General features: G+C 39.3%; 1 protein-coding gene across 3 annotated transcripts in view; it reads left to right on the top strand.

Annotated features, from left to right (window-relative positions):
• The window catches only part of LOC140719497 (trinucleotide repeat-containing gene 6B protein-like), a 196,813-nt gene that overhangs the window by 108,336 nt on the left and 61,671 nt on the right, over positions 1–26,806 (top strand). For all 3 annotated transcript variants that reach the window (XM_073034215.1, XM_073034214.1, XM_073034216.1), the window contains one exon: positions 21,049–21,136. In XM_073034215.1, the coding sequence (XP_072890316.1) occupies positions 21,049–21,136 (88 nt within the window). The remainder of the gene's footprint in view (positions 1–21,048; positions 21,137–26,806) is intronic.

Here is a 26,806-nt window from a genome sequence, read left to right as displayed (position 1 = left end):
ATAGGTTATCCCCTTAATCAAATCCTTGATTAATTCCTGTCCCTTCAAGGGCAGATTAGAGGATCATCACCTCGTATTCCATCTAGGAAGCTTCCAACCTGATGGCATGAATATCATTTTCTCCTGGTATTTTTTTTTCTTTTTCCCCTCCCTTTCCCTTTCCCTCTTCTATTCCCTACTTTGGCCTCTCACCTCTTCTCCTAACCTGCCTAGTAACTCTTCCTAGTGCCCTCCCTTCTTCCCTTTTTCCCATGGTCCACTCTCATCTCCTATTAAATTCCTTCTCCAGCCTTTATCTTTCCCACCCACCTGGCTTCACCTATCCTCCCCCACATTTTTATTCTGGCATCTTCCCCTTTACTTTCCAGTCCTGATACAAGGTCTCAGCCTGAAATGGTGACTCTATTCATTTTCACAGATGCTGCCTGACCTGCTGTGTTCCTCCAACATTTTATGTTATTCCTCTGAATCTTTTTGTGCACTTTATTTGCTTTGTTATTGTTTCCCTTGTGCTATAATGCACTGATGTGATGAAATGATGTGTATAGATAACATGCAAAATGTAGTTTTTTCACTGTAGCTCACTCAGTATATGTGACAATATATGTGACAATAATAAATCAATAAATAAATTGGTACTGAGACCTAGTAATTAGCTGGCTTATCTCAGCTTCCTTTGGAGAAAACCACTAACTTTGCTGTTCTCAATCATTTAGTGTCTCAACAGTCTCCTCCCTAGAATGTATCTCATCTGTGCCTGGGATGAATCACCTTTAAGCCCACTAGGACAATTAATAATTCCTCCTTCTCTATTGTAGTTTGCTCTAGAAAGCCCTCCCCATCTTTGAGCACATTTATTACATGTAGTTCTGCCATAAGAATGCAGCAGCCACCATCAAGGGCCCTCCCACCATCCAGACCATGCTCTCTCTTCACTTCTACCATTGTGCTGGAGGTATAGAAGCCTCGGTCTAATGCCACCAGGTTCAAGAACAATTATTACCCTTCAACCATCAGTCTCTGAACCAGTGTGGATGACTTCAGTCACCTCAACGCTTAACTGATTCTGCAACCTGCAGACTTGCTTTAAAGAACTCTACAACTCATGTCCTCAGCACTTTTGTTTATTTGTACAATTTGTCTTCTGCACTTTATACGTTTGTTAGTCTTTATTTATAGCTTTTTTTGTAAATTCTGTTATTTGTAAATGTCTACAAGAAAATGAATGTGAAGGTAGTATATGATAACATATACTGTAGATGCTTTGATAATAAATTCTCCTTTGACTAGTCTCTGAAGTCTCCAACTACAATGTCCATCTCATTAAATACAGATAAGAAATATTTATTTTTGATCTTACCCACCACCTGTGGTCTTCTGCATAGATTGCCACTGCATTATTTTTTTTTATAATTATATAGATTTAGAGGTCCATGCTGGCTTTTGGGGGAAAGCATTATTATGTGTCCTGCCTTCCCTTCCCCCTCAATTCTCTCTACCCTTGCAACTCATTCTTTTCTGTATATTACTTCAACTCTCCTGTGATTTCTTTACTTATTAAGCCACGCTAAGGAATAATTTACTGTAGCCAATTAACCTTTTAGCATGTTTTTGGGATGTGAAAAAAAATCCCCAAAGCATCCAGAAGAAACTTGATCATGGAGAGAACTCTGCACAGCTAGCACTCCTAGGCCCCTGGAATTGTGAGTTAAACTGCGGCACACTGTGTGCCTCGTTGCTATAAGAATTGATTATATAGTGTTGCATTTTCGATAGAGCTGCGATAGCAGGTGAAATCAGGAATCAGTTTAACCTCAATGTTCTTTACTCATGGGCAATCACCAGATATTAGTGGGTATGTTGGTACTGCTTTGGATGAATGAAAATGTTAGAAAATGTAAAATATTGCTCGCTGAAATACAGAAGAGAATCTTTGCTTCCCTTCATATATTTGCTTTTGTTGTAACTTAAGTTAAAAGCAGAAGTGTGTTACTTACTGTTTCTCTTTGCCATTCGGAGATCTGCTAACTTGAGACAGAACCCAAAGAATAAAATACTGAATCTGATCTGCAATCTCGATAAACGAATAAGGCTAGGAACATGACAAGTTTTCAAAGACTTAGGAGCAAGAATTTTTTTCATTAAGTATTTTCTGCTAAGATTTAAGTTGATAGCAATTTTTGTGCTATGATCATGTCAACTGTTAAAATCACCCAAAGGCTAATTTTAGATTCAGCCCCTTGCAACTCAAGATGTGTTTTGAGACTAACTTTTTTTCTTGTGCAAAATCTACTGCTGTGAGTATTATAGAAAAATGTCTTAAATTTTGTGAGCATAATTTTTTTTAGCAACACCTCTTTGAAATAAATACTTTATTGCCATTCTAATGAAGTGAGGGAAATAAGATCAATTGAATAATTTTCCTAACAAAAGAGCAAGTTTAAAAATTTAAGTGTGTATTTGTTCATTCTGTATGTTTGCATGGAGAAGTTGATCGACCAAATTTCAAGAATTAGTATGGGTTTCAGATTTGAAGTATACTAAGCTTTGGTCAGGCTTGTGGTACTCTGCTTTTTTCCCAAAGAATTCTGCCAAATAGAACAGGCCATCTCTGACCTGGATTTGGATTGCTGTCTTTGTAACAGAATGTTGAACTAATGTGCTGGCTCATTCACTTTTATTATTCAGCATATTAAATCTAGTGGCCACCTCAGTATTACAGCTTGACTTTCCAGTGCATGTGCATGCTTTAAGTTCATTGTTTTGAGAATTATTCTATGAAGCTGAAAATACCGGAAACTCAGGCATATCAAGATGAATCTAAAGAGAAGTGGAATAAAAATCTTAGTTTCTGAAAACGTTGTGTTCAATAAAGTCCAGAGGATACAAATTCAACAATTTTGGATAGCTTGCCAGTTCTGTGGGTTATTGTTTAAATATTTTATCAGTCTTTCTCAACACAAATCTGTCTATTTTGGAGATTTTGTACAGCTCTGACTTGTATCTCCCAGTTTTATGCATGTTAAGTTTGCTTTCTCTTTCTCTCACTACTGTTAGTAGCCCATTAACCAGATGATTACATCAACAGTTTATGATTGACAGCCTCGGCCTCGCCCTGTAGGACGGGTTCCCAACTTGGGGTCCACGGACCCCTCAGTTAATGGTTAGGGGTCCATGGCATAAAAGGTTGGGAACCCCGCTCTAGGAGATGCAACATTTGCCCCATTATGCCATAACCTTGCTGCAACTTACTTTCGTTTAGGAAGTTCCAAAACATTCACCTGAAACATTTCTTCTTTCCATTGCTGCTCTCTGACTTGCTGAGTTTTTCTAGTGTTTTCTGTATTTATTTTGGATTTTCAGGATCTGTGTATTTTTTTATATATGATTCTTGTATTGATAATTGGTCTATTGATCAGACAACGTATAATTTAGGTGAGACAGATATGAACATTCAATAATTGTCTCCAAAAATCTGCAGTCATACTGCGAAAAGAGACTTGTAAATAATAAATTCTCTGGCGGTGTAATCAATGTGCAAAGAAGAACATTATTAAAATATCATTGTACTTCCCACCAAAGTGGTGCGTGCTTGATTATATACTTGTACATGAACACAGCAATCTTGCCTATAGTGGAGTGGAATGAAGCCTGTGTTTGTCCATAAAATAATTCCTAAGAAAACGTAATTTTCAGAGGTCAGAGGAGATCAGTTTATGCCTATGACTGCAGATTTGGACAGTTCACCAACAGTGTAAAGGTTTATCTCAAAGCTCAAATGCCCAAATGTAGGTTTAACATTCTGATGAATAAAGAATTCCTTTCACAACAACCTTTTAACGTCTAAAAGCACCCAACTTCTGAAATGCCTATTTAGGTATAACTCTTGAGGCTGGTTTTGCAATGTTCATGCATTTTATTGTTGAGCTTAACAATCAATGGCTTATTTCCTGCTGACCTGCCACAAGTGCTTAATACAAACAAATATACTGATAAATAATATGGTGTTTATAGAAACATAGAAAATAGGTGCAGGAGTAGGCTATTCGGCCCTTTGAGCCTGCACTGCCATTCAGTATGATCATGGCTGATTATCCAACTCAGAACCCTGTACCTGCTTTCTCTCCATACCCCCTGATCCCTTTAGCCACAAGGGCCACATCTAACTTACTCTTAAATATAGCCGATGAACCGGCCTCAACTATTTCCTATGACAGAGAATTCCACAGATTCACCACTCCCTTGTGAACATTATACAAAAATGAACATACTATGAACATAATACAAAAATACTGTTTCCTTTGTTCAATAATTTGCTTTCACATCTCTCCTGAAGGAATCAAGTTTTTGGTTGCATTCTGATACCCAAATGATAATCATTTGTTCAGAAGATAATTTGCCTAAAATGACGCAGTCAAGTTTGAACCAGTTTTTTGCATGTGTGCACAATTTCAACAGGGATGATGAGGCAGAAGAAGTAACATGCACTATTTTTTTCCTCATTTCCTGATGAGATAGTGCTACTGCCAAATGTGTCTCTATAAATGCTCAAATTCAGCAGAGATGCATCAATCCTACAAAGTGGATGGACAGACAGGGTAGTCAAGCTTTGATTCAGTCAAGTGAATGCAGTAACAGATTTTTCCCCATTATATTTTACTGAAATCAGTGACAACATTGCTAATTTTTTGTCTGAGTCAAGATGCCCCATTATTGTTAGACCTGCCTTAGCTGTGTGTGGAATGTTTGCTCACTTAATGTGGTAGAAGAATGAAAGCCAGGATGAAAGTATTAATTCTACATTTGGTGGATTGTCAAGTGTGTTTTTGCTATCATCTATTCAGCTACTCTGTGCTTAAAAGCTGAAACTATTTAGTGGAAATGCATTGTTTTGTATCATTTGTTTTTGTTCCGTAGTCTGTTTCTATGATTCATTCCTGCCATTTGGTTTTGGTCAGTCTGGATGAGCTGTTACCTGCTCTGCCAAATCATGTTAACTTGTTGCTTCTGATTTTGACAATTCTGATCTGAGTTTACGTTCTAGATCTAGAATATCTAGAAAACTTCCCAAGTAGTTTAGGGAAAATTTTGTTGAACCAAAGGAAGAGATTTGGAATGGTTACCAGAAACTTGAGAGAAGAGTGAGGAACGGAAAATTTTAGCAATAAATTCTAATGAATTTACCAAAGGGTGGTAGTTGGGGATGAGCTCCCACTGTTAAACAAATGCTCTTTATGGCGTGCATCTCAAACAGCCTCTGACAACCAAGTCCAACTCCTGGCCTTCACGTGTGGCATAGTTCTCACTGACAGGAGAAGGGGCAAAGGCGAGCCACTGGCACCTTAAAACCGGATGCTCCAGGCAGATGGTAGCTCATCTAGGAGGGGGAAAACTCCGATTTCAAGCCTCCGCTGCCTTGCGGCTTTACCTACTCAAAGGATAGGCTTTGGGAGTAAACCTCGAGGAAAAATCCGGAGGCGAGAGTCCCGAAAGTAGTTAACTGCTGTACCCAGCACTGGCACGGCAACTCCTGCAATGCTGCTGGCTCCAAACTGTATCGACTTGCGTCGTTCCTTTGGACCTGTCATCAACATGGAGAGGGGTGGTCCCACTGCATGGGCAACAGACAGATCTCCATCTCAACTCTGCCCTGGCTTGCGCCCTGGAGAGGCCACTCCCCAGCGACTACCAGAGGTGCAGTACTCATGGTCGACCACGACTGATGGAGGCCACACACACTACCTGTGTTTGAAGGCAACAACATTAGTGTTGAAATATGCAGAAGTGCTTGTAAACAAGGAAAGTTCATACTGGTGGTTAGGACTAAAAAGGGTTGTAAAAGTTTGAGAAGATGCAGAACAAGTTCAAAGTAAATTTATTATTGAAATACAGACATCACCATATACAACCCTGTGATTTGTTTTCTTGTAGGCATATTCAATAAATTTATAAGAGAATAATAACTATAATAGAATCGGAAGACCACAGTCTGTGCGGATTGGTTAACATGTTCTCCTCACTGACGATCAACACTGGCGCACTTCAGGGTTGTGTGCTTAGCCCACTGCTCTACTCTTTATATATGTATGACTATGTGGCTAGGCATAGCTCAAATACCACCTATACATTTGTTGATGATACAACTATTGTTGGTAGACTCTTAGGTGGTGATGAGAGGGTGTACAGGAGTGAGTTATGCCAACAACCTGGCACTCAACGTCAGTAAGATGAAAGAGCTGATTGTGGACTTCAGGAAGGGTAAGATGACAGAACACATACCAATCCTTATAGAGGGATCAGAAGTGGAGAGTGTGAACAGTTGCAAATTCCTGGGTGTCAGGATCTCTGAGGATCTAAGCTGGTCCCAACATATTGATGTAGTTACACAGAAGGCAAGACAGTGGCTATACTTATTACGAGTTTGAAGAGATTTGGCATGTCAACAAATACACTCAAAAACTTCTATAGTTGTACCGTGGAGAGCATCACTGTCTGATATGGAGGGGCTACTGCACAGGACTGAAAGAAGCTGCAGAAGGTTGTAAATCTAGTCAGCTCCATCTTGGGTACTAGCCTACAAAGTACCCAGTACATCTTCGGGGAGTAGTGTCTCAGAAAGGCAGTGTCCATTATTAAGGATCTCCAGCACCCGGGGCATGCCCTATTCTCACTGTTACCATCAGGTAGGAGGTACAGAAGCCTGAAGCCGCATACTCAGCGATTCATGGAAGAGCTCTGCCATCCGATTCCTAAATGGACATTGAATCTTTGGACACTTCCTCGCTTTAAAAAAAAACAGTATTTCTGTTTGTGCAAGTTTTTAATCTATTCAGTATACATAATTGATTTACTTGTTCATTTTTTTAATTTTTTTATTTTCTTTCTGCTAGATTATGTATTGCATTGAACTGCTGCTGCTAAGTTAAATTTCATATCACATGCCAGTGATGATAAATCTGATTCTGATCAGTGATAAAGACCTTGGGCATTCAACCAGTGTACAAAAGACACAAACTGTACAAATAAAAAAAGAAAGATAATAAATAAATGAATAAGCAAAAAATATCAAGAACATTAGATGGAGGTCTTGAAAGTGAATTTATTGGTTGCAGGAACATTTCAAATGATGGCACAGGTTAAGTTAATTTGTTTGGTTCAAGAGCCTAATGGGTGGAGGGGTGATGAGTATTCCTGAACCTGGTGGTGTGTGTCCCGTGAATCCTATACCTTATAACAGCATAGAGAAGAGAGGTGGAGGTCCCTGATGATGGCTGCTGTTTTCCCGCAACAACATTTCATTTAAATGTGCTCAATGGTGGGGAGGACTTTATCCATGATGGATCCACTACTTTTAGTAGGATTTTCCATTCAAAGGCATTGGTATTGCTGCCAGTCAATATACTCTCCATTACACCTATGTGGAAGTTTGTCAGGGTTTTAGTTGACGTAACAAATTTTTCAACATGTTTGTTGAATTTGCTTTTTTATTCTCCTCATGTTATCCAGTTTCTGGACAAGTAGCATCCTGTACTGAGACCTCAAATAATGTGAGTCCTTATAAATCCGCCTTTGGAACTCTACCTTTCAATATCACTTTGCTGTATTTGGAGAATAATAATCCTGATAGCATTTTAAAAATGATTGTAAGTAAGTGCAACTGCTTGTTTTCTCGGACAATGGCCTACTGTGTTGGAGGCCAAGCAAAGAAGTGTTTTTCAGCACAATCTAAACCTGGGAACCATGAGATAGAGTAGTACTGGTTTCATAGCATCGACATGAGTGCAGTCACAGTGGATTTCAGTTAATTGGAAACATTGGGACCAGTACATTTTAACCCACTAAGAGGCTGAAGTTTTATGGAAATAGTTAACCAGGTATAAAAAAAGATAAACTGCTGTTTAAATGAGTAACAAATTATGTATTTAAATGAAATACAGAACAAATGAGAACACTATTAATACAGCTACAATGCTATCGTTATTATCAGAGGAGTTCATCTTGTGTGTACTGGCACATTCTTTTGACTGACTGTAAATGAACAAAATCAGCACAGACACCTAATGTGGATAATTGCCTGCCTTCATACAATATTATCAACGATTGCATCCTCCAAAACTTCATTTTCATTGTTATATTCAGGACGATCGTTGATACCTTCAAGTACTTAGTTCCTAACTTAGACCTAAAGTAGTAAAATCATTTCATTTTCACTTGCAGTTGTCCCTGGCATCTCCAAGCCTAAAAGCTTGAAACTCCAAGCAAAACAATTCTGATCTGTCTTACTGCCTATTCTTGCCAATAATCAGTGACAAAATCACTGCTTTTTGAACATATGCACAAAACTGATGCTATTTAAACACTTTGTTCTAAGCATGGTGTAGCCATAGAAGTGCACACATCTGATGCTAGTTAGAAACTGGCAACAGTCTCCTTCCAATTAAGTGGCATAGCGTCTCAAATAAACAAAGGGACTGCATCATTGATTCAAGGTAACATCCCCTACTGCTAGACCAAAAACTTCGATTACAACCAAAGTTGCAAAGTATATTTTTTCCCCCAAGATTAAGAATACTGTAATGTTAGAGGCATTTAATTTGGACTGAAACAAGAGGAAGTACTTGAATACCTCCACTTCTATTTCTGTTACTTCATCAGGCCATATATTAGGTGTACCCTTTCTCACATTTTTTTTAAAGTTATGTCAGAAATTTCTGCGACTGCAGTAACCTAGTCTATATATAGTCCAATGTCAAAATAATGGAATTAGCAAGCCAAGACAGTAATGTCACAATGTAAAATCTGTATTGGTACGAACATTTCTATATAACCATCCAACTACAATTTGCTTAATTAAAATAGGTCTTCCTAGTCTGAGTAGAATTCTTGACAAAGCCTTAAGGCAAAATTGTAAAAACTCTTAGACACTCTTGTTAGTTGATCTTCAGTAGAAAAATATCTGGCATATTGAAGTTTGCTGTCTCGCTTTTTAAACCACAACCATTTGAATGCCAGTACAACAATCTTGTTGGACAGTTACCATGTATTAGGTTGATGTGCTTCCAAGCCAGTCCTATTGGTTCCGAAGTGGCTGATGAAGCCAGTGTGAAACTTGGAGACTTTGCCTCCACAGATGAGGCAGGAGCTACTTGAAGGGTGATGTGTTCTTTCTGCTGTTTCACTGGGCTTTTGCACACCCCTGGCAAATGAAATCGATCTAGCTCTATCTCACTCTGCATGCTCCTTACCTTTTTTGAACGTTTATAGCTCAGGATTCCCACGAGCTTGATGCAGCGTTACTCTTTTTTCAAAGTGGCTTTGAGAACATCTTGGAAAGTTTTCATCTGTTCACTTAGTTATTTTTTTTTACTGTGATGGAAACTAGAATGTGCTAGAATGGAAACTAGAATACATTTCCTGAGTGTGCTGTAGTTTGTGCAAACAAACATGAGCTCTCTATTGGAAACGATGGTAGGTAATTAGGATGTTGGCCTGGGAGAAAATGATTTCAGTTTGCTTATTCTGTCAGCTGATCTGTCAGTTAATTTGGAGTATTTTCTGGAGATGAATTGTTAGTGTCAGTGCTTTGAGAAGTTCCAGGTATCAAAAGCATTAAAAAAAAGAGTTCACTGTTGATGATGGCTCATAATTTTTTTTGGCTGTGTGAAGCCTTGATCTTTAAAAAAATTATTAATCTTCCTAAGACCACAAAAGGCTGTGCTGTGTGTGTTTTTTAAATATAGTTCATTGCGAATTTCTGGAAGGTGGGCTGGACATCCAAAGGAGGTGTGAAGTGCTCCTTCCCTCCACTGGGCTGTAGGTCACCCTTGAGTAATGTTTGGCACCTTCAGGGTCACGTGAAGCCAGTGGATGGTTGTATGAGCAGCTAGTGCATATAACAAGTCCTGGGTATACAGCCACTGATGCCAGGCAGACAGTCTGAAGAGTCTTGGTAATGGCTGGGGTAACCTGTCTTGTAAAGACATTGCACAAAAGAAGGCAACGGTAAACCACTTATGTAGGAAAATTAATCAAGAACAATCATGGTCATGGAAAGACCATGATCACCCACGTCATATGACACAGCACATAATGAATGAACAGTTCTCCTAATTGTGTGGATAAATGATGTTCAGTAGGGGATGTTGCTCCTGTATTTCTTTGGAGAGTTAAAGCACATGAATATTATGACTGTAGACTGAATTCCCACTGCAATTTATAGTGATAAGGCATGGTCTGTCCAATAGTGATAGATAGATAGATAGATACTTTATTCATCCCCATGGGGAAATTCAACTTTTTTCCAATGTCCCATACACTTGTTGTAGCAAAACTAATTACATACAATACTTAACTCAGTAAAAAATATGATATGCATCTAAATCACTATCTCAAAAAGCCTTAATAATAGCTTTTAAAAAGTTCTTAAGTCCTGGCGGTAGAATTGTAAAGCCTAATGGCATTGGGGAGTATTGACCACTTCTCCTGTCTGAGGAGCATTGCATCGATAGTAATCTGTCGCTGAAACTGCTTCTCTGTCTCTGGATGGTGCTATGTAGAGGATGTTCAGAGTTATCCATAATTGACCGTAGCCTACTCAGCGCCCTTCGCTCAGCTACCGATGTTAAACTCTCCAGTACTTTGCCCACGACAGAGCCCGCCTTCCTTACCAGCTTATTAAGACGTGAGGCGTCCCTCTTCTTAATGCTTCCTCCCCAACATGCCACCACAAAGAAGAGGGCGCTCTCCACAACTGACCTATAGAACATCTTCAGCATCTCACTACAGACATTGAATGACGCCAACCTTCTAAGGAAGTACAGTCGACTCTGTGCCTTCCTGCACAAGGCATCTGTGTTGGCAGTCCAGTCTAGCTTCTCGTCTAACTGTACTCCCAGATACTTGTAGGTCTTAACCTGCTCCACACATTCTCCATTAATGACCACTGGCTCCATATGAGGCCTAGATCTCCTAAACTCCACCACCATCTCCTTGGTCTTGGTGATATTGAGACGCAGGTAGTTTGAGTTGCACCATATCACAAAGTCCTGTATCAGTTTCCTATACTCCTCCTCCTGTCCATTCCTGACACACCCCACTATGGCCGTGTCATCAGCGAACTTCTGCACATGGCAGGACTCCGAGTTATATTGGAAGTCTGATGTGTACAGGGTGAACAGGACCGGAGAGAGTACGGTTCCCTGCGGCGCTCCTGTGCTGCTGACCACCGTGTCAGACCTACAGTCTCCCAACTGCACATACTGAGGTCTATCTGTCAAGTAGTCCACTATCCACGTAGTTAACACGTAGTTAACGTGTCGTATCATGGGTGATGCAGATAACTTTGTAATTTCTCATTTGATGTTATAATTCTAACAGGTACTCCTATGAGGGGTTGTGCTTCTCTCTGGTAAAATCTAGCGGCAATCTGGCTAGACTTGTAAGCATTTTTTTCAAGAAGTGGATTGTTGGACTTGGCTTTCTCTGCTTTTGACGTGCATTTTTATTTCTCAGCCCTTGAGAACAGGGCCAGAGATTTTATTCAAGATCAGTATAGATTTCCTGTGGTTGGGTTTAATGTGCTGGTTCAGTGTTAGGTTAAGTGACATAGCAGTTGAACATAGAAACAGACCCTTCTACCTATCTAGTCCATGCCAGCCTGGTCTTCTACCTAACCCCATCAAAGCCGTTCATACTTCTCTCAGCCATGTGCCCATCCAAGGTTCTTTTAAATGTGACATTTGAATGCACATCTACCACTTCTGCTAGCAGCTCATTTCACACTCACACCACCTTCTGACTGAAGAAGTTACCCCTTAGCTTCCCCTCGAACATTTTGCCATTCACCCTTAACCTGTAACCGTTAGTTCTAGTCTCACTTAAGTTAAGGAAAAGACCCTATCATGCGTTCACTCTATCGATACTGGTTGAACTTGAAGGTCATGAGGTGTTCAAACCCCACAGGGAGGAGACAGATAACCTCATTTTTGATGGCAAAGCTCGTCTTTTGAGAACAGTATTCCCCTTCCATTTTTTTCCCTCTCAAAAAGTACACTAAACTACTTCAGTTTGTGCGCTGGTCATCTGCCCATTGTGCCGTACTCAGGGCTGGCAGTGTCAGTGTTAAAGCACCCAGATGCCTGTTCAGCGCTGAGTTGAGTGAAGCCAGACCAGGAGCCAGATGGCTGTGTGTGACTTGATTGTGAGTTGACAATGTCCATAACTCTCACTCACTCAAAAGTAGTGAAAAGACCAAGTCAAGTTTGAAGAAATAAGTTTTTGATCATTTTTGCATTCTGGGTTGTCATTGCTGAGGAAATGGAGTGTTATTTTTCTTGGGGTACTTTGATAACGTTTAATGCATCATAAATATCTTGCTTCTGCTCCACAACTTCAGAAAACATCCAGGTTCACTAGTATGGCATTTCATCTTCAGCACCATGCATTCATGGAACTTCTGAGTTTGATAGTCAATTCGTACTGAATTAAGGTCTGTTTTCTGCTTGGAGTCACACTCCCTTGCATCAGTTTAAAACTTCCTAAATTAATTTTGCTCATATCCACTAGAAACAGAAAACAGGCCGTCTTTTTGTAAATCTTAACTGGATAGGGATAGGGCGTATGGAGGTGGAAGAACAATAACTCATTGTACATTATTCTGAAACTTTCCGTGCATAGTGAACAAAATGTCCATTTCGTATGTTTTTTTCCCCAGAAGTGTTTTAGATGTTACATTAGAGATGAAGGCTTTTTAAAAGATTTGCTAATGTATCCCCTATGGTGTTGCTTCTGTGAGCTGGAAGCTGCTTAACAGCTTAGGCTAGCAACAACCTTGCCCAACCAAACAACCGAGCTTCTTGAACACAGTATTGAAGAAAGTTCAACAACTTACTTGTAGTCACCGATAGAATCCTAAACTTCTCTTGACAGATGAAAGTCAAATAGTTTTAGAAATGCTAAGTAGTCACAGCAAATTGGATTGTAGTAGTTATGCCTTTGATATAATTGAAGGACGGATTTCAATGAGTATGTTATTTTTTTAACCTTGTAGCTCAGTGCCTAGAAGCTGAATGGGGATTTCACAGCATAATACCAGCTCACATTTGCTAAGCAGTCACAATAACAGCAACGTCTTGATGACCTGTATCACTAGACATAATATACTTATCAGAAAGCATGTTTTGATGGTGAAGGGGATTAGAACAGAGCTATGTACATCTTCCTTCAATTTGTAAGTTTCTCCCTCTCTTGTGTGGCCCCTGAATAGTGACAATTTTAGGTCATTTACTTAGAACACCTTTAGGAATTGTGAGATGATGGAAGTTGCTGCTTTGGGAACCAAAATAATAAAGCTTGGAGTAAGTTAAATAATAGGATGCATTTTGGCCATGACTCATCTTTGAGTGGACAAGTTTAATGTAGAACTTCTGGGGGAAAAATGAATTAACAAATGTGTTTGTATTTTTGTTTTAATTCTTATAACAATTTGAATTGCGTAATATGATAATTTACTTAAATTTTTTGATTAGGGAATTCAAAGTATTTCTGGAAATGAGGCAATCAAAATAACCTATAGACTGGAATTGGCCAGTGGACCATAGGTTCTGTGTCAGTGAATTCGAACCTCTTGAACAATTTGTGAAATAAATGATTCTGCACTAATTCAGCAATGGTTCTAACAATGGGGTACTTATTATTTACTGCCTGTTACACCGCTGGTGTTTAAGGCAGCAGGGAAGGTTCTCCAACCTTGGCCATGAAGCCAGTTTTGGTCTTGGTCTTGGCAGTATTCAGGACTTCCTTCATTGTACCAGTAGCTTTCTCTTGGTTTTCACTATTGTCAGCCGTACAAGTCCTGGGTGGAGATTCAGGAATACTATCACACACAGACGTAGAAGGGTTCTACAAAAGGTTTTGTTTGACCGGTCAAGGTGTTGGCTCCGAGCTGAACCTCCAAACCTGGAGAAGCAGTTGACCACTCTTAGTCTGGCCTCAACACTTTAACCTGTGTGGTTACCCTATCAAGGGCCAAAGCATAAAGCTGTGATTCCAGCCAACATAGCTCTCTGGGTCATTGAGGCATGCAAGCTTCCAAACCACAAAAAGGCTGTGGTTGCCTTGAAGGATAGAAGAGTACATCGTAGAAAAATGCTCTTTGGTGTTTGTCTGTACCAAGCATGAAACTAACTTAAACTAGCCCTTTTGCCTGCACATGATCAATATCCCTCCATTTCCTGTGTTTTCCATGTGCCTATCTAAAAACCTTTTGAATGCCACTATAATATCTGCTTCCACTATTACCCCTATTAGTGTGTGCTAGGGACCTACCACACCCAGTTTCTCAAAACAATTAAAATAAAACTCCTGCTTTGAACATCCCCTTTAAACTCTTTCCCTTGCACCTTATAACTATGTCCTTTTGTATTTGACATTTCGACCCTGGGAGAATGATACCAGCTGTCTACTTGTGCTCCTCATAATTTTATAAACCTCTGTAAGGATTCCCTTCAGCCTCTGATGTTCCAGAGTAAATAATCGAAGTTTGTATCCGCTCCATCAACCTCTCCAAAACATCCACATCCTTCCTGTTACGGAGCAACCAGAACTGTATGCAGTGCTACAAATGTGGCCTAACCAAAGCTTTATATAACTGTAACATGACTTCCTGACTCTTGCACTCTATGTCCCAAGTGATGAAGGCAGTTTGCCATCTGCCCCCTTTAACACTCTATCTACTTACCACTTTCAGAGAAGAATGGAGTTGGAACCAGAGATCCAACTGTGAATCAGTGCTGTTGATCATCTTGCATTAAGGAGATGGGATGTCATGGTGAAATTGTATAAGATTTTAGCAGGGCCTAATTTGGAATGTTGTGTACAGTCTTTGTCATCTACCTACCAGAAAGATGTAAACAAGGTTGTAAGAGTACAGAGAAAATTTACAAGGGTATTGCCATGTTAGAGGACGTGAGTTATAGGGAAGATTGAATAGGTTAGGATTGTATTCTTTAGAATGTAGAAGATTGAGAGGAGATTTGAGAGAGGTATACAGAATTATAAGGGGGTATATACATGCAGGCTTTTTCCACTGAGGCTGGGTAGGATGACAATCAGAGGTTCATGGATTAAGTTTGAAAGGTGAGAAATTTGAGGGGAACATGAGGGAATAATTCCTCGCCCAGTGGATCATGAGAGTGTGGAATGAGCTGCCAGTACAAGTGGTGCATGTGAGCTTGACTTCATCCTTTAAGAGAAGTTTGGATAGGTACATGGATAGTAGTGGTATGGAGGGCTATGGTCCTGCTGCAGGTCGATGGGAGTTGGCAGTTTAAATAGTTTTGGCGCAGACTAGATGGGTTGATGGGCCTGTTTCTGTGCTGTATTTCTCTGACTCTATACCTTCCCTTTACTCTTAACCTTCTGAAGTGCAATACTTCATACTTGCCTGAATTAAACTCAAATCCTATCATTTCTCCATCCAATACTACAACTAATCATTATCCTGTTGTATGCTTTGATAATCACCTGCACTGTCCTAAACTCCACTATTTTTTCTGTCGACTGCAAGCCCACCTACATCTTGGTCCCAGTATTCATTCCTTTGGAACAGCACTTAGTCGCAGACCTCCAGTCAAAATAAAATCCCTCCACCACTACGTACTATCTTTTTTGGACAAGCCAATTCTGAATCCAGGCTACCAATTCACCATGGACCCCAAGCATCTTAATCAACCTGCCATGAGGGACCTTATCAATAAAACTATGTATACAGCATCCACTATCCTACCCTCTCAATCACCTTTCAAAACAGAACCTCAATTACGTTTATAAGACATGAACTGCCCTGCACAGTGCCATACTGACTGTCGTAAATTAGTCCATGTTCTTCCAAATGCAACAGAATCCTCTGCAGTAACTTCCCTAATACTGTTGTGTGTCTAACTTGCCTATAATTTCCCAGATTATCCTGATTTATTTCCCTCCTTTAAGGAACTACATTGGTTAATCTCCAGTTCTTCACAACATTACCTATGGTTAGAGAGAATACAATACAGATTTCAAATTCATTTTTCATTTATCATGTGAATATTGGAACATACAGTGAAATGCAACATTTGTATTAACAACCCACACAACCTAAGGAAGTGCTGGGGGCAGGTCTCAAGTTTTCCACGCATTCTGATGCCAACATAGCAGGCGCACAATGTTCAGCAGTAGGACACAAGCAACAACACAACACCACCAAAAATATAACAACGGCAAAACAAGCCCCATCCTCCCACTTGCATACCCAGACAATCCTCCAACTCCAAGATTCACCAGCTGTAGGTCTGCAGCCTCCAGTGGATTCATAGACATTGGGCCTTTGGCCCGAGCAGTCTCCTCTGTTGCTTCTCTCATAACCTGAGGTAAATCCTCTCAGGGTCTTGGGATTTTATGCACCTTGCTTCTTTTCAAGAGACCCAACAACATCTCCTTGATCTCAAAATATCCTAGCATATTAGAGTACCCAATACTAATCTCAGTATCCTCCTCCTCAGTGAATACTGATGCAAAGTGTTCTTTAGGTACTTTATCCAAGCATAATTTCCTCCTTTTATACGTACCCTCTGTAATCACCATCTTGTTTTTAGTGTGCATCAGAATCCCTGGGGATACTTTAACTTGACTTACCAAGGATATTTCATGTCGATTTTTGTTTTTGGGCCCTCCAGCTTTCTTTATATTCCTCAAAGGCCCTACCTGATTCAGCTTCCTAAACCATTACATATGCTTCCTTTTCCTTTCTAACTAGATTTATAACCTTGTCATCCAGTGTGATTTTTTTGTTTTACCTTACCACCTGTTCCTTGTTGCTCCTTACTGGAAAGTGCCTGTCCTGAACTCTGGGCAGCTGCTCTTTAAATGACTCCCGCAAGTCAAATGTGGACTTGCCCAATAAAACAGCTATTCCCAACTTTGACTCCCAAGCTCCTGCTTAATGACACTTTGCCTTGCCCCAATTTCATACTATTTTGCATAAAATTTTGGATATCCCAGCCAAAATTGTACTCATTGGCTATTTTATTAGATACACTTGTTAATACAAATATCTAACTAGCCAGTCAACTCTGCTCAATGCATAAAAGCATGCAAGAGGTTCAGTTGCTGTTCAAACCAAATATCAGAATGGAGAAGAAACGTGATCTAAGCAACTTTGAGTATCCTAGAAACTGCTGACCACCTAGGATTTTCATGCACAACAGTCTCTAGATTTTACTGAGAATACTGTGAAAAATAAACCTGCAGCAAGCTTCAGTGCTGTGGGTGCAAGTGCCTTTTTAATTGGAGAAGTCGGGGGTGAATGGCCAGACTGGTTCAAGATGACAGGAAAGTGACAGTAACTCAAACAGCTATGAGTTACAACAGTGGTATGCAGAAGACCATACTCTGTTCCACTTCTATACCTAATAAAAGTGGCTACTGACTGTGTAACCTATTCATAATCAGGAATACAAATATACATAGTTGATCAAAGTTCAAAGTAAATTTATTATCAAAGCATGTACATTTGCAAGAAAAACTTTGTGAACACTTTGCAATTGCCTGGTTTTCCATATTAATTACTCACAAAATGTGGTCTGATCTTCTAAGTCACAATAATAGACAAACACAATCTGCCTAAACTAATAGCACACAAACGAAAGTAAGGTTACTGACAGAGCCTGCTCTTATCAAGAAAGATCTGTTTAAATACACCATGCCTCAATCAAAACAACTTTCAGAGGACCTGGAAGCTGGAAAAGGCTACAAAAGCATCTCTAAAAATCTGAGTGTTGCATCAGTCCACAGTAACGGAAATTGTATACAAATAGAGGAAACTTGGTACTGTTGCTGCTCTCCATTTACAAGGACATGTGTATAAAAAGGGCCCGAAGGATCATTGGAGACCTGAGTCACCCCAACCATAAACTTTTCCAGCTGGGAAACAGTACCGCAGCATAAAAGCCAGGGCCAACAGGCTCTGGGACAGCTGCTTCCACCAGACCATCAGACTGTTTAATTCATGTTGACGCTTCTGTATTTCTGTGTTATATTGACTATCCTGCTGTACATAATTATTATAAATTACTATGATTGCACATTGCTCATTTGAATGGAGACGTAATGTAAAGATTTTTACACCTCATGTATTTGAAGGATGTAAATAATGAAGTCAATTCAATTCTCCCTGTTGCTACTCATACTGCAAAGATCATGCCTCGAGCAGAAATCTTCGGAACTTGCTAAAGTCTCTGTTCTTGTCCACACTGCAGCAAAAATACTGAACTAGAATGGTGTTCCTGGAAGGACACTATGGAGGATGCTACTGCTCTCAAAATAAAAAGACATTGCTGTATGTCTGAAGTTTGCAAAAAGACCACCTGGATGTTCCACGACACTTCTGGGACAATGTTCTGTGAACAGATGAGACAAAACTTGAACTTTTTCCAGAAAATGCACAAAAATGCTGGAGGAAAAGGGGCACTGCACAACAATACCAAACCCTCGTCCAACAGTGAAGTATAGTGGAAGGAGCATCTTAGTTTGGGGCTGCTTTGCTGCCTCAGGAACTGGACAGCTTGAGGGAACAGTGACTTCAAAATTGTATCAAGACATTTTACAGGAGAATGTCAGAGTAGTGTTTCGTCACCTGAAGCTTAATAGAAGTTGGATGATGCAACAAGACAGTGATCCGAAATACACGAGTAAATCAACAACAGAATAATTTAAAAAGAATGGTTTCAAATTGGCCAAATCACAATCCAAATGAGATGGTGTGGCATGACCTGAAAGAGGCTGTTATGCAAGGTATTCCAGAAATATTGATGAACTGAAGCAGTTTTGTATGGAGGAATGGTCTAAAATTCCTCTTCGCCATTGTGCAAGTCTGTCAACAGTGGCAGGAAATGTTTGATGGTGGTTATTGCTGCTAAAGGAGGTTCTACCAGTTATTAATTACAAGGGTTCACATATATTAATATATTACCTGTTGGATTCATTATTCAGACATGTATGACTGTCCTTTATGGGTGGAATTGGAGAATAACTCGGTGAAGGGGTATTCCTCGGCCTCTTTACTGGGAGCTCCTCTTCCTTTTTTGCTCTCTAAATTTGGTAGACAAGACCTTAATCCTATTATTAAACATACATTAAGAACTTGGTTTCAGTTTCACAGATTTTTTGAATTAAATAATTTTGTCCTTTCTAGTAAAATATAACTTTTTAAAAACATCAATTTTAGATCAGGCTTTTTTAATTTGGAAAACCAAAGGTATAATAACTTTTTCAGATTTGTTTATAGAGGCGTGTTTAATGTCTTTTACTCAGATAGCGGATAAATTTGACTTATCCAATGTACAATTTTTTTTAGATATTTACAAAATAGGAATTTTTTTTAACGTACTTTGCTTCCAAATTATCCCTCCGCTTATCCATCTAATATAATAGATATCCTCTTCCAGGTTAAACCACTCCAAAAAGGATCAATAACTACAATTTATAAATGGTTATTGAATTTACGAATGATATCTAGCGATAAAGTTAAAGCTGCCTGGGAATTGGAATTTCAAGAGATACTTTCAAATAATGGAGTAAAACTTTTCATCTGGTAAATACTTCATCTATTTGTGCCTGTTATTCCTTGATACAGTTCAGGGTAGTGCATTGGGCACATATGTCAAAGGATAAATTAGCCCACATTTTTTCCAATGTTAGTCCTACTTGTGATAGATGTAATACTCAGGTGGCCACTTTAACTCATGTTTTGGTCTTGCATAAAGTTGGAGAATTTTTAGAAAGATGTTTTTAAAACCTTATCTACAGTACTGGATCTGGATTTACAACCAAACTTATTTATAGCTATGTTTGGGATTATTCCATCGGAAGCAGGATATATTCCTGCTTCTGTTCAGCAGATCATAGCCTTTTCACCCTTATTGGCTAGGAAAGCCATTTTACTTAAATGGATTGTCCTGTTTAATAAGAAGTCGGATATTGGATACATCCTTTAAATTTGAAGAAATCTGGTGACCTTTTATTCAATATTTTCATATGATCTGATTTTTGTACTGATTCTCTTCCAGCTAATTTTTTCAGAATTTTGGATTTGATCAGATTCTCTCTCTTGGCTTTTCTCTCAGGATGGACTGCCCAGTCCTTTTTTTCTGTTTAGAATAGTTTTTTTTTCCTTTTATAAAAATTTCTAATATTTCTTCCTTTCTTCATAAATTGATAAAAGAATTATACATTCTATATCAAATTTATACAAGTAGATCATCACTATGTATGATTCTAATATTGTACTGCTATTGACATATACCGAGATATTCTCCTCTTGTTTGAATACACACTTTTTAAAAAATCAATAAAAAGATTGAAAAAAGAAAGGGTTCACATATATTTTCCAGCCTGTACTGTGAATGATTAAACAATGTGTTCAATAAAGATGTGGGAGTAAAGAACAATTGTTTGTGTGTTATTAGTTAGGCAAATTGTGTTTTGTCTATTATTGTGACTTAGATGAAGATCGACCATATTTTGAGTAATTAATGTAGAAAACCAAATAATTGCAAAGAGTTCACAAACTTTTTCTTGCCATTGTATATGTCCCAATATACTACACTGAGATTCACTTTTTTGTGGGCATTCAAAGTAAATACAAAGAAACACAATAGATTCAATGAAAAGCTGCACACAACAAAGACAGACAAACCATTAATGTGCAAAAGAGGCCAAACCATTCAAATGCAAAAAAAGGAAAGTAATAAATAATAGGCACTAAATATCAAGAACACATGTTGTAAAGTCCTTAAAAGTGATCCCATATAGATATTTGTATCAGCTTAGTGGTGAGGTGAGTGAAGTTTCCCCTCTGGTTCAAGAGCCTTTATGGTTAACGGGTAATATTAGTTGTCTCCTCAGAGTCTACAGAGGTTTTGATAATTTTGTTTTATTTCCAACCTTTGTTTCTTGCACTTCTAATTTTAATATTCTACTTACTGAGCAAGTAACTGGTCTATTGCATTACAGAGAGAAGGAAGAAGAAAAGGAAGAACAGTTAATGGAAGAAAAGAAAAGGAAAAAAGAGGACAAGAAGAAGAAAGACGCCACTCAGAAGGTGAGAATAAAGGTCTGATCCTTTTGAGTGTTCAAGTAAAGTTTTTTTTTGTTTTAATTAAATTAGTATTAGTTTGCATTACTACTTTTACACTTATTTTGGCAGTGTAGTGTAGATTACATCCAAATTTCTGTATACCTTATCCAGATGAATGAAAATAAGTTGTATATAATTAGGGCAATTTTCACATTTACAATTCTATTTATAGCAAGACCTTAACTGTCTGCCACATTACTCAGACTAGAGCCAGTTAACACTGATGTTTGTATATTATTGAGGTGATTTATTTTTTCATATGAATAATTTATTATAAAATTGTTATAGCTTAAATAATCTCAATAACTTTGCACTTTATTGAAATGTCAATTTTATATTAGCTTGTTTCCAGTGCCCTTACCAAATCTTGTGTTGAGATCTGTTCCATTTAGTTTGGTTTTCTTTGATAGAATTGCCATAGTTGTGTTTGTGTTCAATCCAATGTGTTTTGTTATGACGATCCAGGTCCCTCAAAATTTGCTGTGCAATTTTCCTATAACTTGAACTGTTAACCATTACTCGAGTTCATTGTTAAAGTGCAGATTAATTTTGTTTCTGGGTCCATGCCCAGATTGTGAGCTGTGTTCCAATTAGTTGATCTAATGCCAATGAGCTGAATACTATTCCATTTGTTGCCTTTAGAATTTACTTCTAGTCAGTGTTCTGTTTATGCCTGATGTATACACTAAGTTGATTTCTTCTAACCTCATGAATTAATTGCTTCTGAATATAAGAAATAGGACTAGTATTAAGACATATAGTCTGTTGCACCAGTTCTGCTATTCTTTGGGATCATAGCCAGTGTACTTCAACCACCATTTTCTGAATTACCTTTAAACTCTTAGTTTCCAGGTTCCTACGATGTAGTAGGCTGTGTTGATCAGAACTAAAAGACACAAACAATTCGATTGTGCAGGAAATGTGGTAATAAGCCTACAAGCACAACAAAATACAGGTAGTCCCCGAGTTACAAACATCCTTCTTATGAACAACTTGTACTTACGAACCAAGGAAGGAGAATGCCGTCTGCCATTTTAAGTTGGATCACAACGCCGTCTGCCATTTTAAGTCGGATTGTGATGCCATCTGCCATTTTAAGTCGTTGCCGTTAATACTGTGTTGAGTGTTTAACTTTGTATTTGGCTTAAATTTTTCTTAGCAAGATTCACCTTGACCCCCCCCCCCCCCCCCCCTTTCCATTCGGCTGGTGGCGCAGTGAGATCAGCGCCGGGCTTGAGAATGGAGGTTTCCGAGTTCGATCCAGTAACAGACCGCTCCCGAGCGCACTCTCCATCCGTACCAGGTTGATGTCAAGCTTGCAACTGGACTTCGTTTTAAAAAAAATACTGCCACCTCCAGTTTAAATTCCCACGTGGAATATTGTGGAAGATCAAATACCCAAACCCAGCACAGCTTGTCCCATTTAACCTGTCTCAGTGTGGTGGACTGTAGGATCCGGGAAATCAGTGCAGTGGTCCTCAGGAGCCAGCGGAGCTCGGGACCCGCCATCCACAGTGTTTCTGTTCCATTGACGGGAAATGATCACGATTGAAAATAAAGTGGAAATAATAAAGCGTTTGGAAAGAGGTGAAACGTTATCGGTCATTGGAAAAGCTTTAGGCTATAGTTGGTCAACGATTGGAACAATTTTAAAGGATAAAGTGAGAATAATGGAGCATGTGAAAGGCCCTGCCCCGATGAAAGCTACAATTATTACTAAGCTATGCAGTGGTTTAATTATTGGAATACATACGTTTCTTAAGTGTTTTATATGCATAGAAAGGTAAAATATATACTATATACTAAGACAAATGTTTGATTAACTGTCACTAAGTAATACCAGATGTGCTAGTTCTGACTTACATACAAATCCGACTTAAAGACAGGCTCAGGAAAGGAACTCGTTCGTAACCCGGGGACTGCCTGTAACTTAAAGCCTAATTTATTATCATAAAATAGAAAACTCAAGTAAGTCACAGTAAATACAACATTGTAAGCTACAAAAATTTCAGCGCACATGATTCTTAGTGTCCACTTGATTGTTGATGTTGTCAGATGACTCGGTTGCTGCTTTTGTCAGGGGAACTCCAAATTCCGACTTGTAATCACCCTAGGCACCGATGATCACGATCCCTCAGTCTAGGTCAGTTGTCCCCAGCCACCAAGGAAACGATATGATTTGGCAATATGAAACGATAAGAGTCAGCTGCACCTTTCCTCTTTCCCCGTCATGCCCACTGTTGAACTTGAACGCACGCGAGGTCATCAGTCGCCTCAACGCAGTGATGCCCTTGTGCCAGGGATCACTGGTTGGCCTCGGGTAACTGGCTGCCTCGTGGCCGGCGAGAAGTGCCATTGCTACTGGCCTGGAACACGGACTGATGGGCACTGCCTCTAAACCTGTTTAGCACACTGACTGTTTGTGGGGAATCCGGTACTAAAATATTTGCACACGACCTAATTCGGGCTTAGGGTTTCGTAAGTAGCAGAGCAGCTACCTCGCTGCGATCTACTGAAAGTCATCCCTTGAGCCAAACTTTTGTCGGCCGATAGATCCTACCTACCTACCTACCTACAAGGGGGGGCAGGCTCCCCTTGCTCTCCGGACTGCGACCACCGCGGCCCCAGCAAAGGGACCTACGGCCCTTACCTTGTCCTCTCACCCCACCCACGACCAGCCGCACCTGGCCAAGGTGGCGGGCAGGCAGGAGGCTGGAGTTCGGGCCCAGAGGCTGTTTAATGAGGCAATGAAGCCCTCAAAACTGCTTCAGCACCTTGAGTCCAAGCACCCTGCACTTAAAGACAAACCCGTTGAGTTTTGAGTGAACAAAACATGAGCAAGCAGGTCAGAAGCAAGTGTTGAGAGCTACAAAAACTAAATTGCGGAATAGACTGGACATAAGGAACCCCTTCAAGTATCGTTGTCTCCCATCACCCCTGGTGGATGGGACCGTCTTGTTGCAGGGAAGCAAGGCCAGGGCTCCCACTGATTCAGCGATATTGGTGTGTTACAATGATTTTTATATGTTCATACGAGGAAAATATGCGCTGTGTGTTTAACATCCAAATGTTACTTAAAATGTTATGCTATTGACTTATAAGTGAGTTATAACTGACTTACAACTATATTCATGTGACGAAAATATGCGCTGTGTGTTTAATATTAAATTCATTAGATGAACCTTTTTAGAAACAAAATTGAGTGTATTAGCCACTTATAAGTGACTTATAGTTGACTTATCACCTATATTCCGGTCACGATTATCATCCCCACCCATTGGCCGGTCCGTAAGAAATTTGTCAATATTAAACTGGTCCACGGTGCAAAAAAGATTGGTGACCCCTGGTCTAGGTGACACCCCAAGAACCAAGCGAAAGGTGCCTCAACAAATAGGGGTTCAATCCACACGCATAGTGAGATGCAGAGACAGGCAAACTATTTGATTTTCTTTTGTTCTCATTCCACTGTGCCTAAGGCCAAAAAGAATCCAGCCACTAGTAACAAATATTTAACAAACTTATGGTGGTTAACTGGTACAGACACAAGCTCTCAAAGAGTTAGTGTCACTTGGAATTGTTCAGACTTTATCTATTATTTTTAACAACATTTAATTCACACATTCAGGGAAACAGAATAGGAACTGTGAAGTGAGAGTATCCTTAAGATCTGTTATTTCTGCAGAACAAAAACAATCAAACTGTTAATTTTGTGGCTTTGAGGGTTGGTAGAAGGGCATGTTTCCATACTCTTAACTTTAACATTGCACCAATGTTTCAGTAACTCGTTCAGGATGCCAGCTGATTGTTTTAATCAGAGCAAGTTGGGATCACTAGCCTATATTTTGATATCTTTCTCTTCCAAGTTTTATATCCTTGCATACTATGTATATATTTTGGAGGTGGTTGAAAGTACTTTACTTGATTGCTATGCAAAGCTTATTTTCTATTTGCAAAATTTAATTAGTGTCATGCCATCTCTATTTGGTTAAGTTTGTTTCAGGTCATTAAGTTGGCTTTAGTTTTATTGTTTTACACTGTATAATTTCATGTTGACCTTTCCCTTACTATTCATCACACTGGATGTCTTTATCTGCACTTTTTACACAGAAAGTGTATTTCTTCTATTCATTCCTTCTGCAGCAATACTGTGGTCCAGTTTCCTCAGTTCACTTCTTGTAACTTGAAATAAGTGATCAAAAGTTGAATGCTTTTAATGTATCCAGTTGCTTTCTCGATATGAAATAGTTCTGCACTTCAGTGCTATTTTTGAACAAGGCCTCCTCTGCTTTTTGTTTATGGTCATTGTCTATCGTGTCCTAATTGCCGATCGGTGTTCCTATTTGAGTTCCTTGACAAATTATTTCTAATTTAATATTATAACCAGCACTATTGAATCCACTTCACGATGCCTCACTCTATGAGCAGTAGCTTGAAACTGAAGTTACCTATAACAGTTACGTAACCTTTACATAACCCTAATTCTTGATAAACTCCTTCCAGTTGATCTGGTGCTTCACAGCAAACATTTTAGTGAGTTTCCTTCCCCACCCTACTATATCTGCCATCCCTATGCACAGTTCCTACCTTAACCAGGTTCAAATACAAGCAATCCCTGCTTTTTCACCATTTGTGTAATGGAAATTTGACCTTGCAGAATACACAAATCACTACTCAAAAGAAGGACTTAGACAAATTTGGAGAATGAGCAATGTAGTGGCAGATGGAATACAGTGTCAGGAAGTGTATGGTCTTGCACTTTGGTAGAAGAAATGAAAGGGTTGACTTTTTCTAAATGGAGATAAAATACAAAAGTCTGGGGCGCAAAGATAGTTGGGAGTCCTAAAGATTAATTTGCAGGTTGAGTCTGTGGTGAGGAAGGCTAATGTGATGTTAGCATTCCTTTTAAGAGGACTGGAATATAAAAATAAGGATCTAATGTTGAGACTTTATAAAGCATTAGTGAGGCCTCACTTGGAGTATTGTGTGCAGTTTTGGGCCCCTTATCCCAGAAGGATATGCTGAATCTGGAGAAGGTTCAAAGGAATTTCATGAAAATTATTCCAGAATTAAACGGCTTGTCATGTGAAGATTGTTTGATGGCTCTGGGCCTGTATTCACCGGAATTTAGAAGAATGAGGGGATAACCTCATTGAAATCTATCAAATGATAAAAGGTCTTGATAGAGTGGATATGGAGAGGATGTTTACTATGGTGGGAGTGTCTAAAATCAGAGGGCACAACCTCAAAATAGAAGGGCATCCTTTTAGAACGGAGATTAGGGATATCTTAAGCCAGAGAGTGGTGAATCTGTGGTATTTGTTGCCACAAGCAGCTGTGGAGGCAGTCTTTTTGTATATTTAAAGCAGAGGTTGATAAATGCTTGATTGGTCAGGGCATAAAAGAATATATGGAGAAGGCAGGAAATTTGGGCTGAGAGGAAAACTGGATCAGCCATGATAAATGGCAGAGCAGACACGATGGCCTAATTCTGCACATATATCTTATGATCTTGTAATCTTGTTCATTTGCCCCTAGAAAAACTGCTGATTTTTGTTCAGTTAGAGCCTAGGTTAAATCCCAGGTTACTGCTAAGTTTGCTCATGAAAACATGGCAGAAAGAAGCATAGTATTTGG

The sequence above is a fragment of the Hemitrygon akajei genome, chromosome 31 (assembly GCF_048418815.1).
Source record: "Hemitrygon akajei chromosome 31, sHemAka1.3, whole genome shotgun sequence".
NCBI lineage: Eukaryota > Metazoa > Chordata > Chondrichthyes > Myliobatiformes > Dasyatidae > Hemitrygon > Hemitrygon akajei.
Note: the sequence above shows the minus strand (reverse complement) of the source record. Positions and strands in the feature narration are given on the sequence as shown.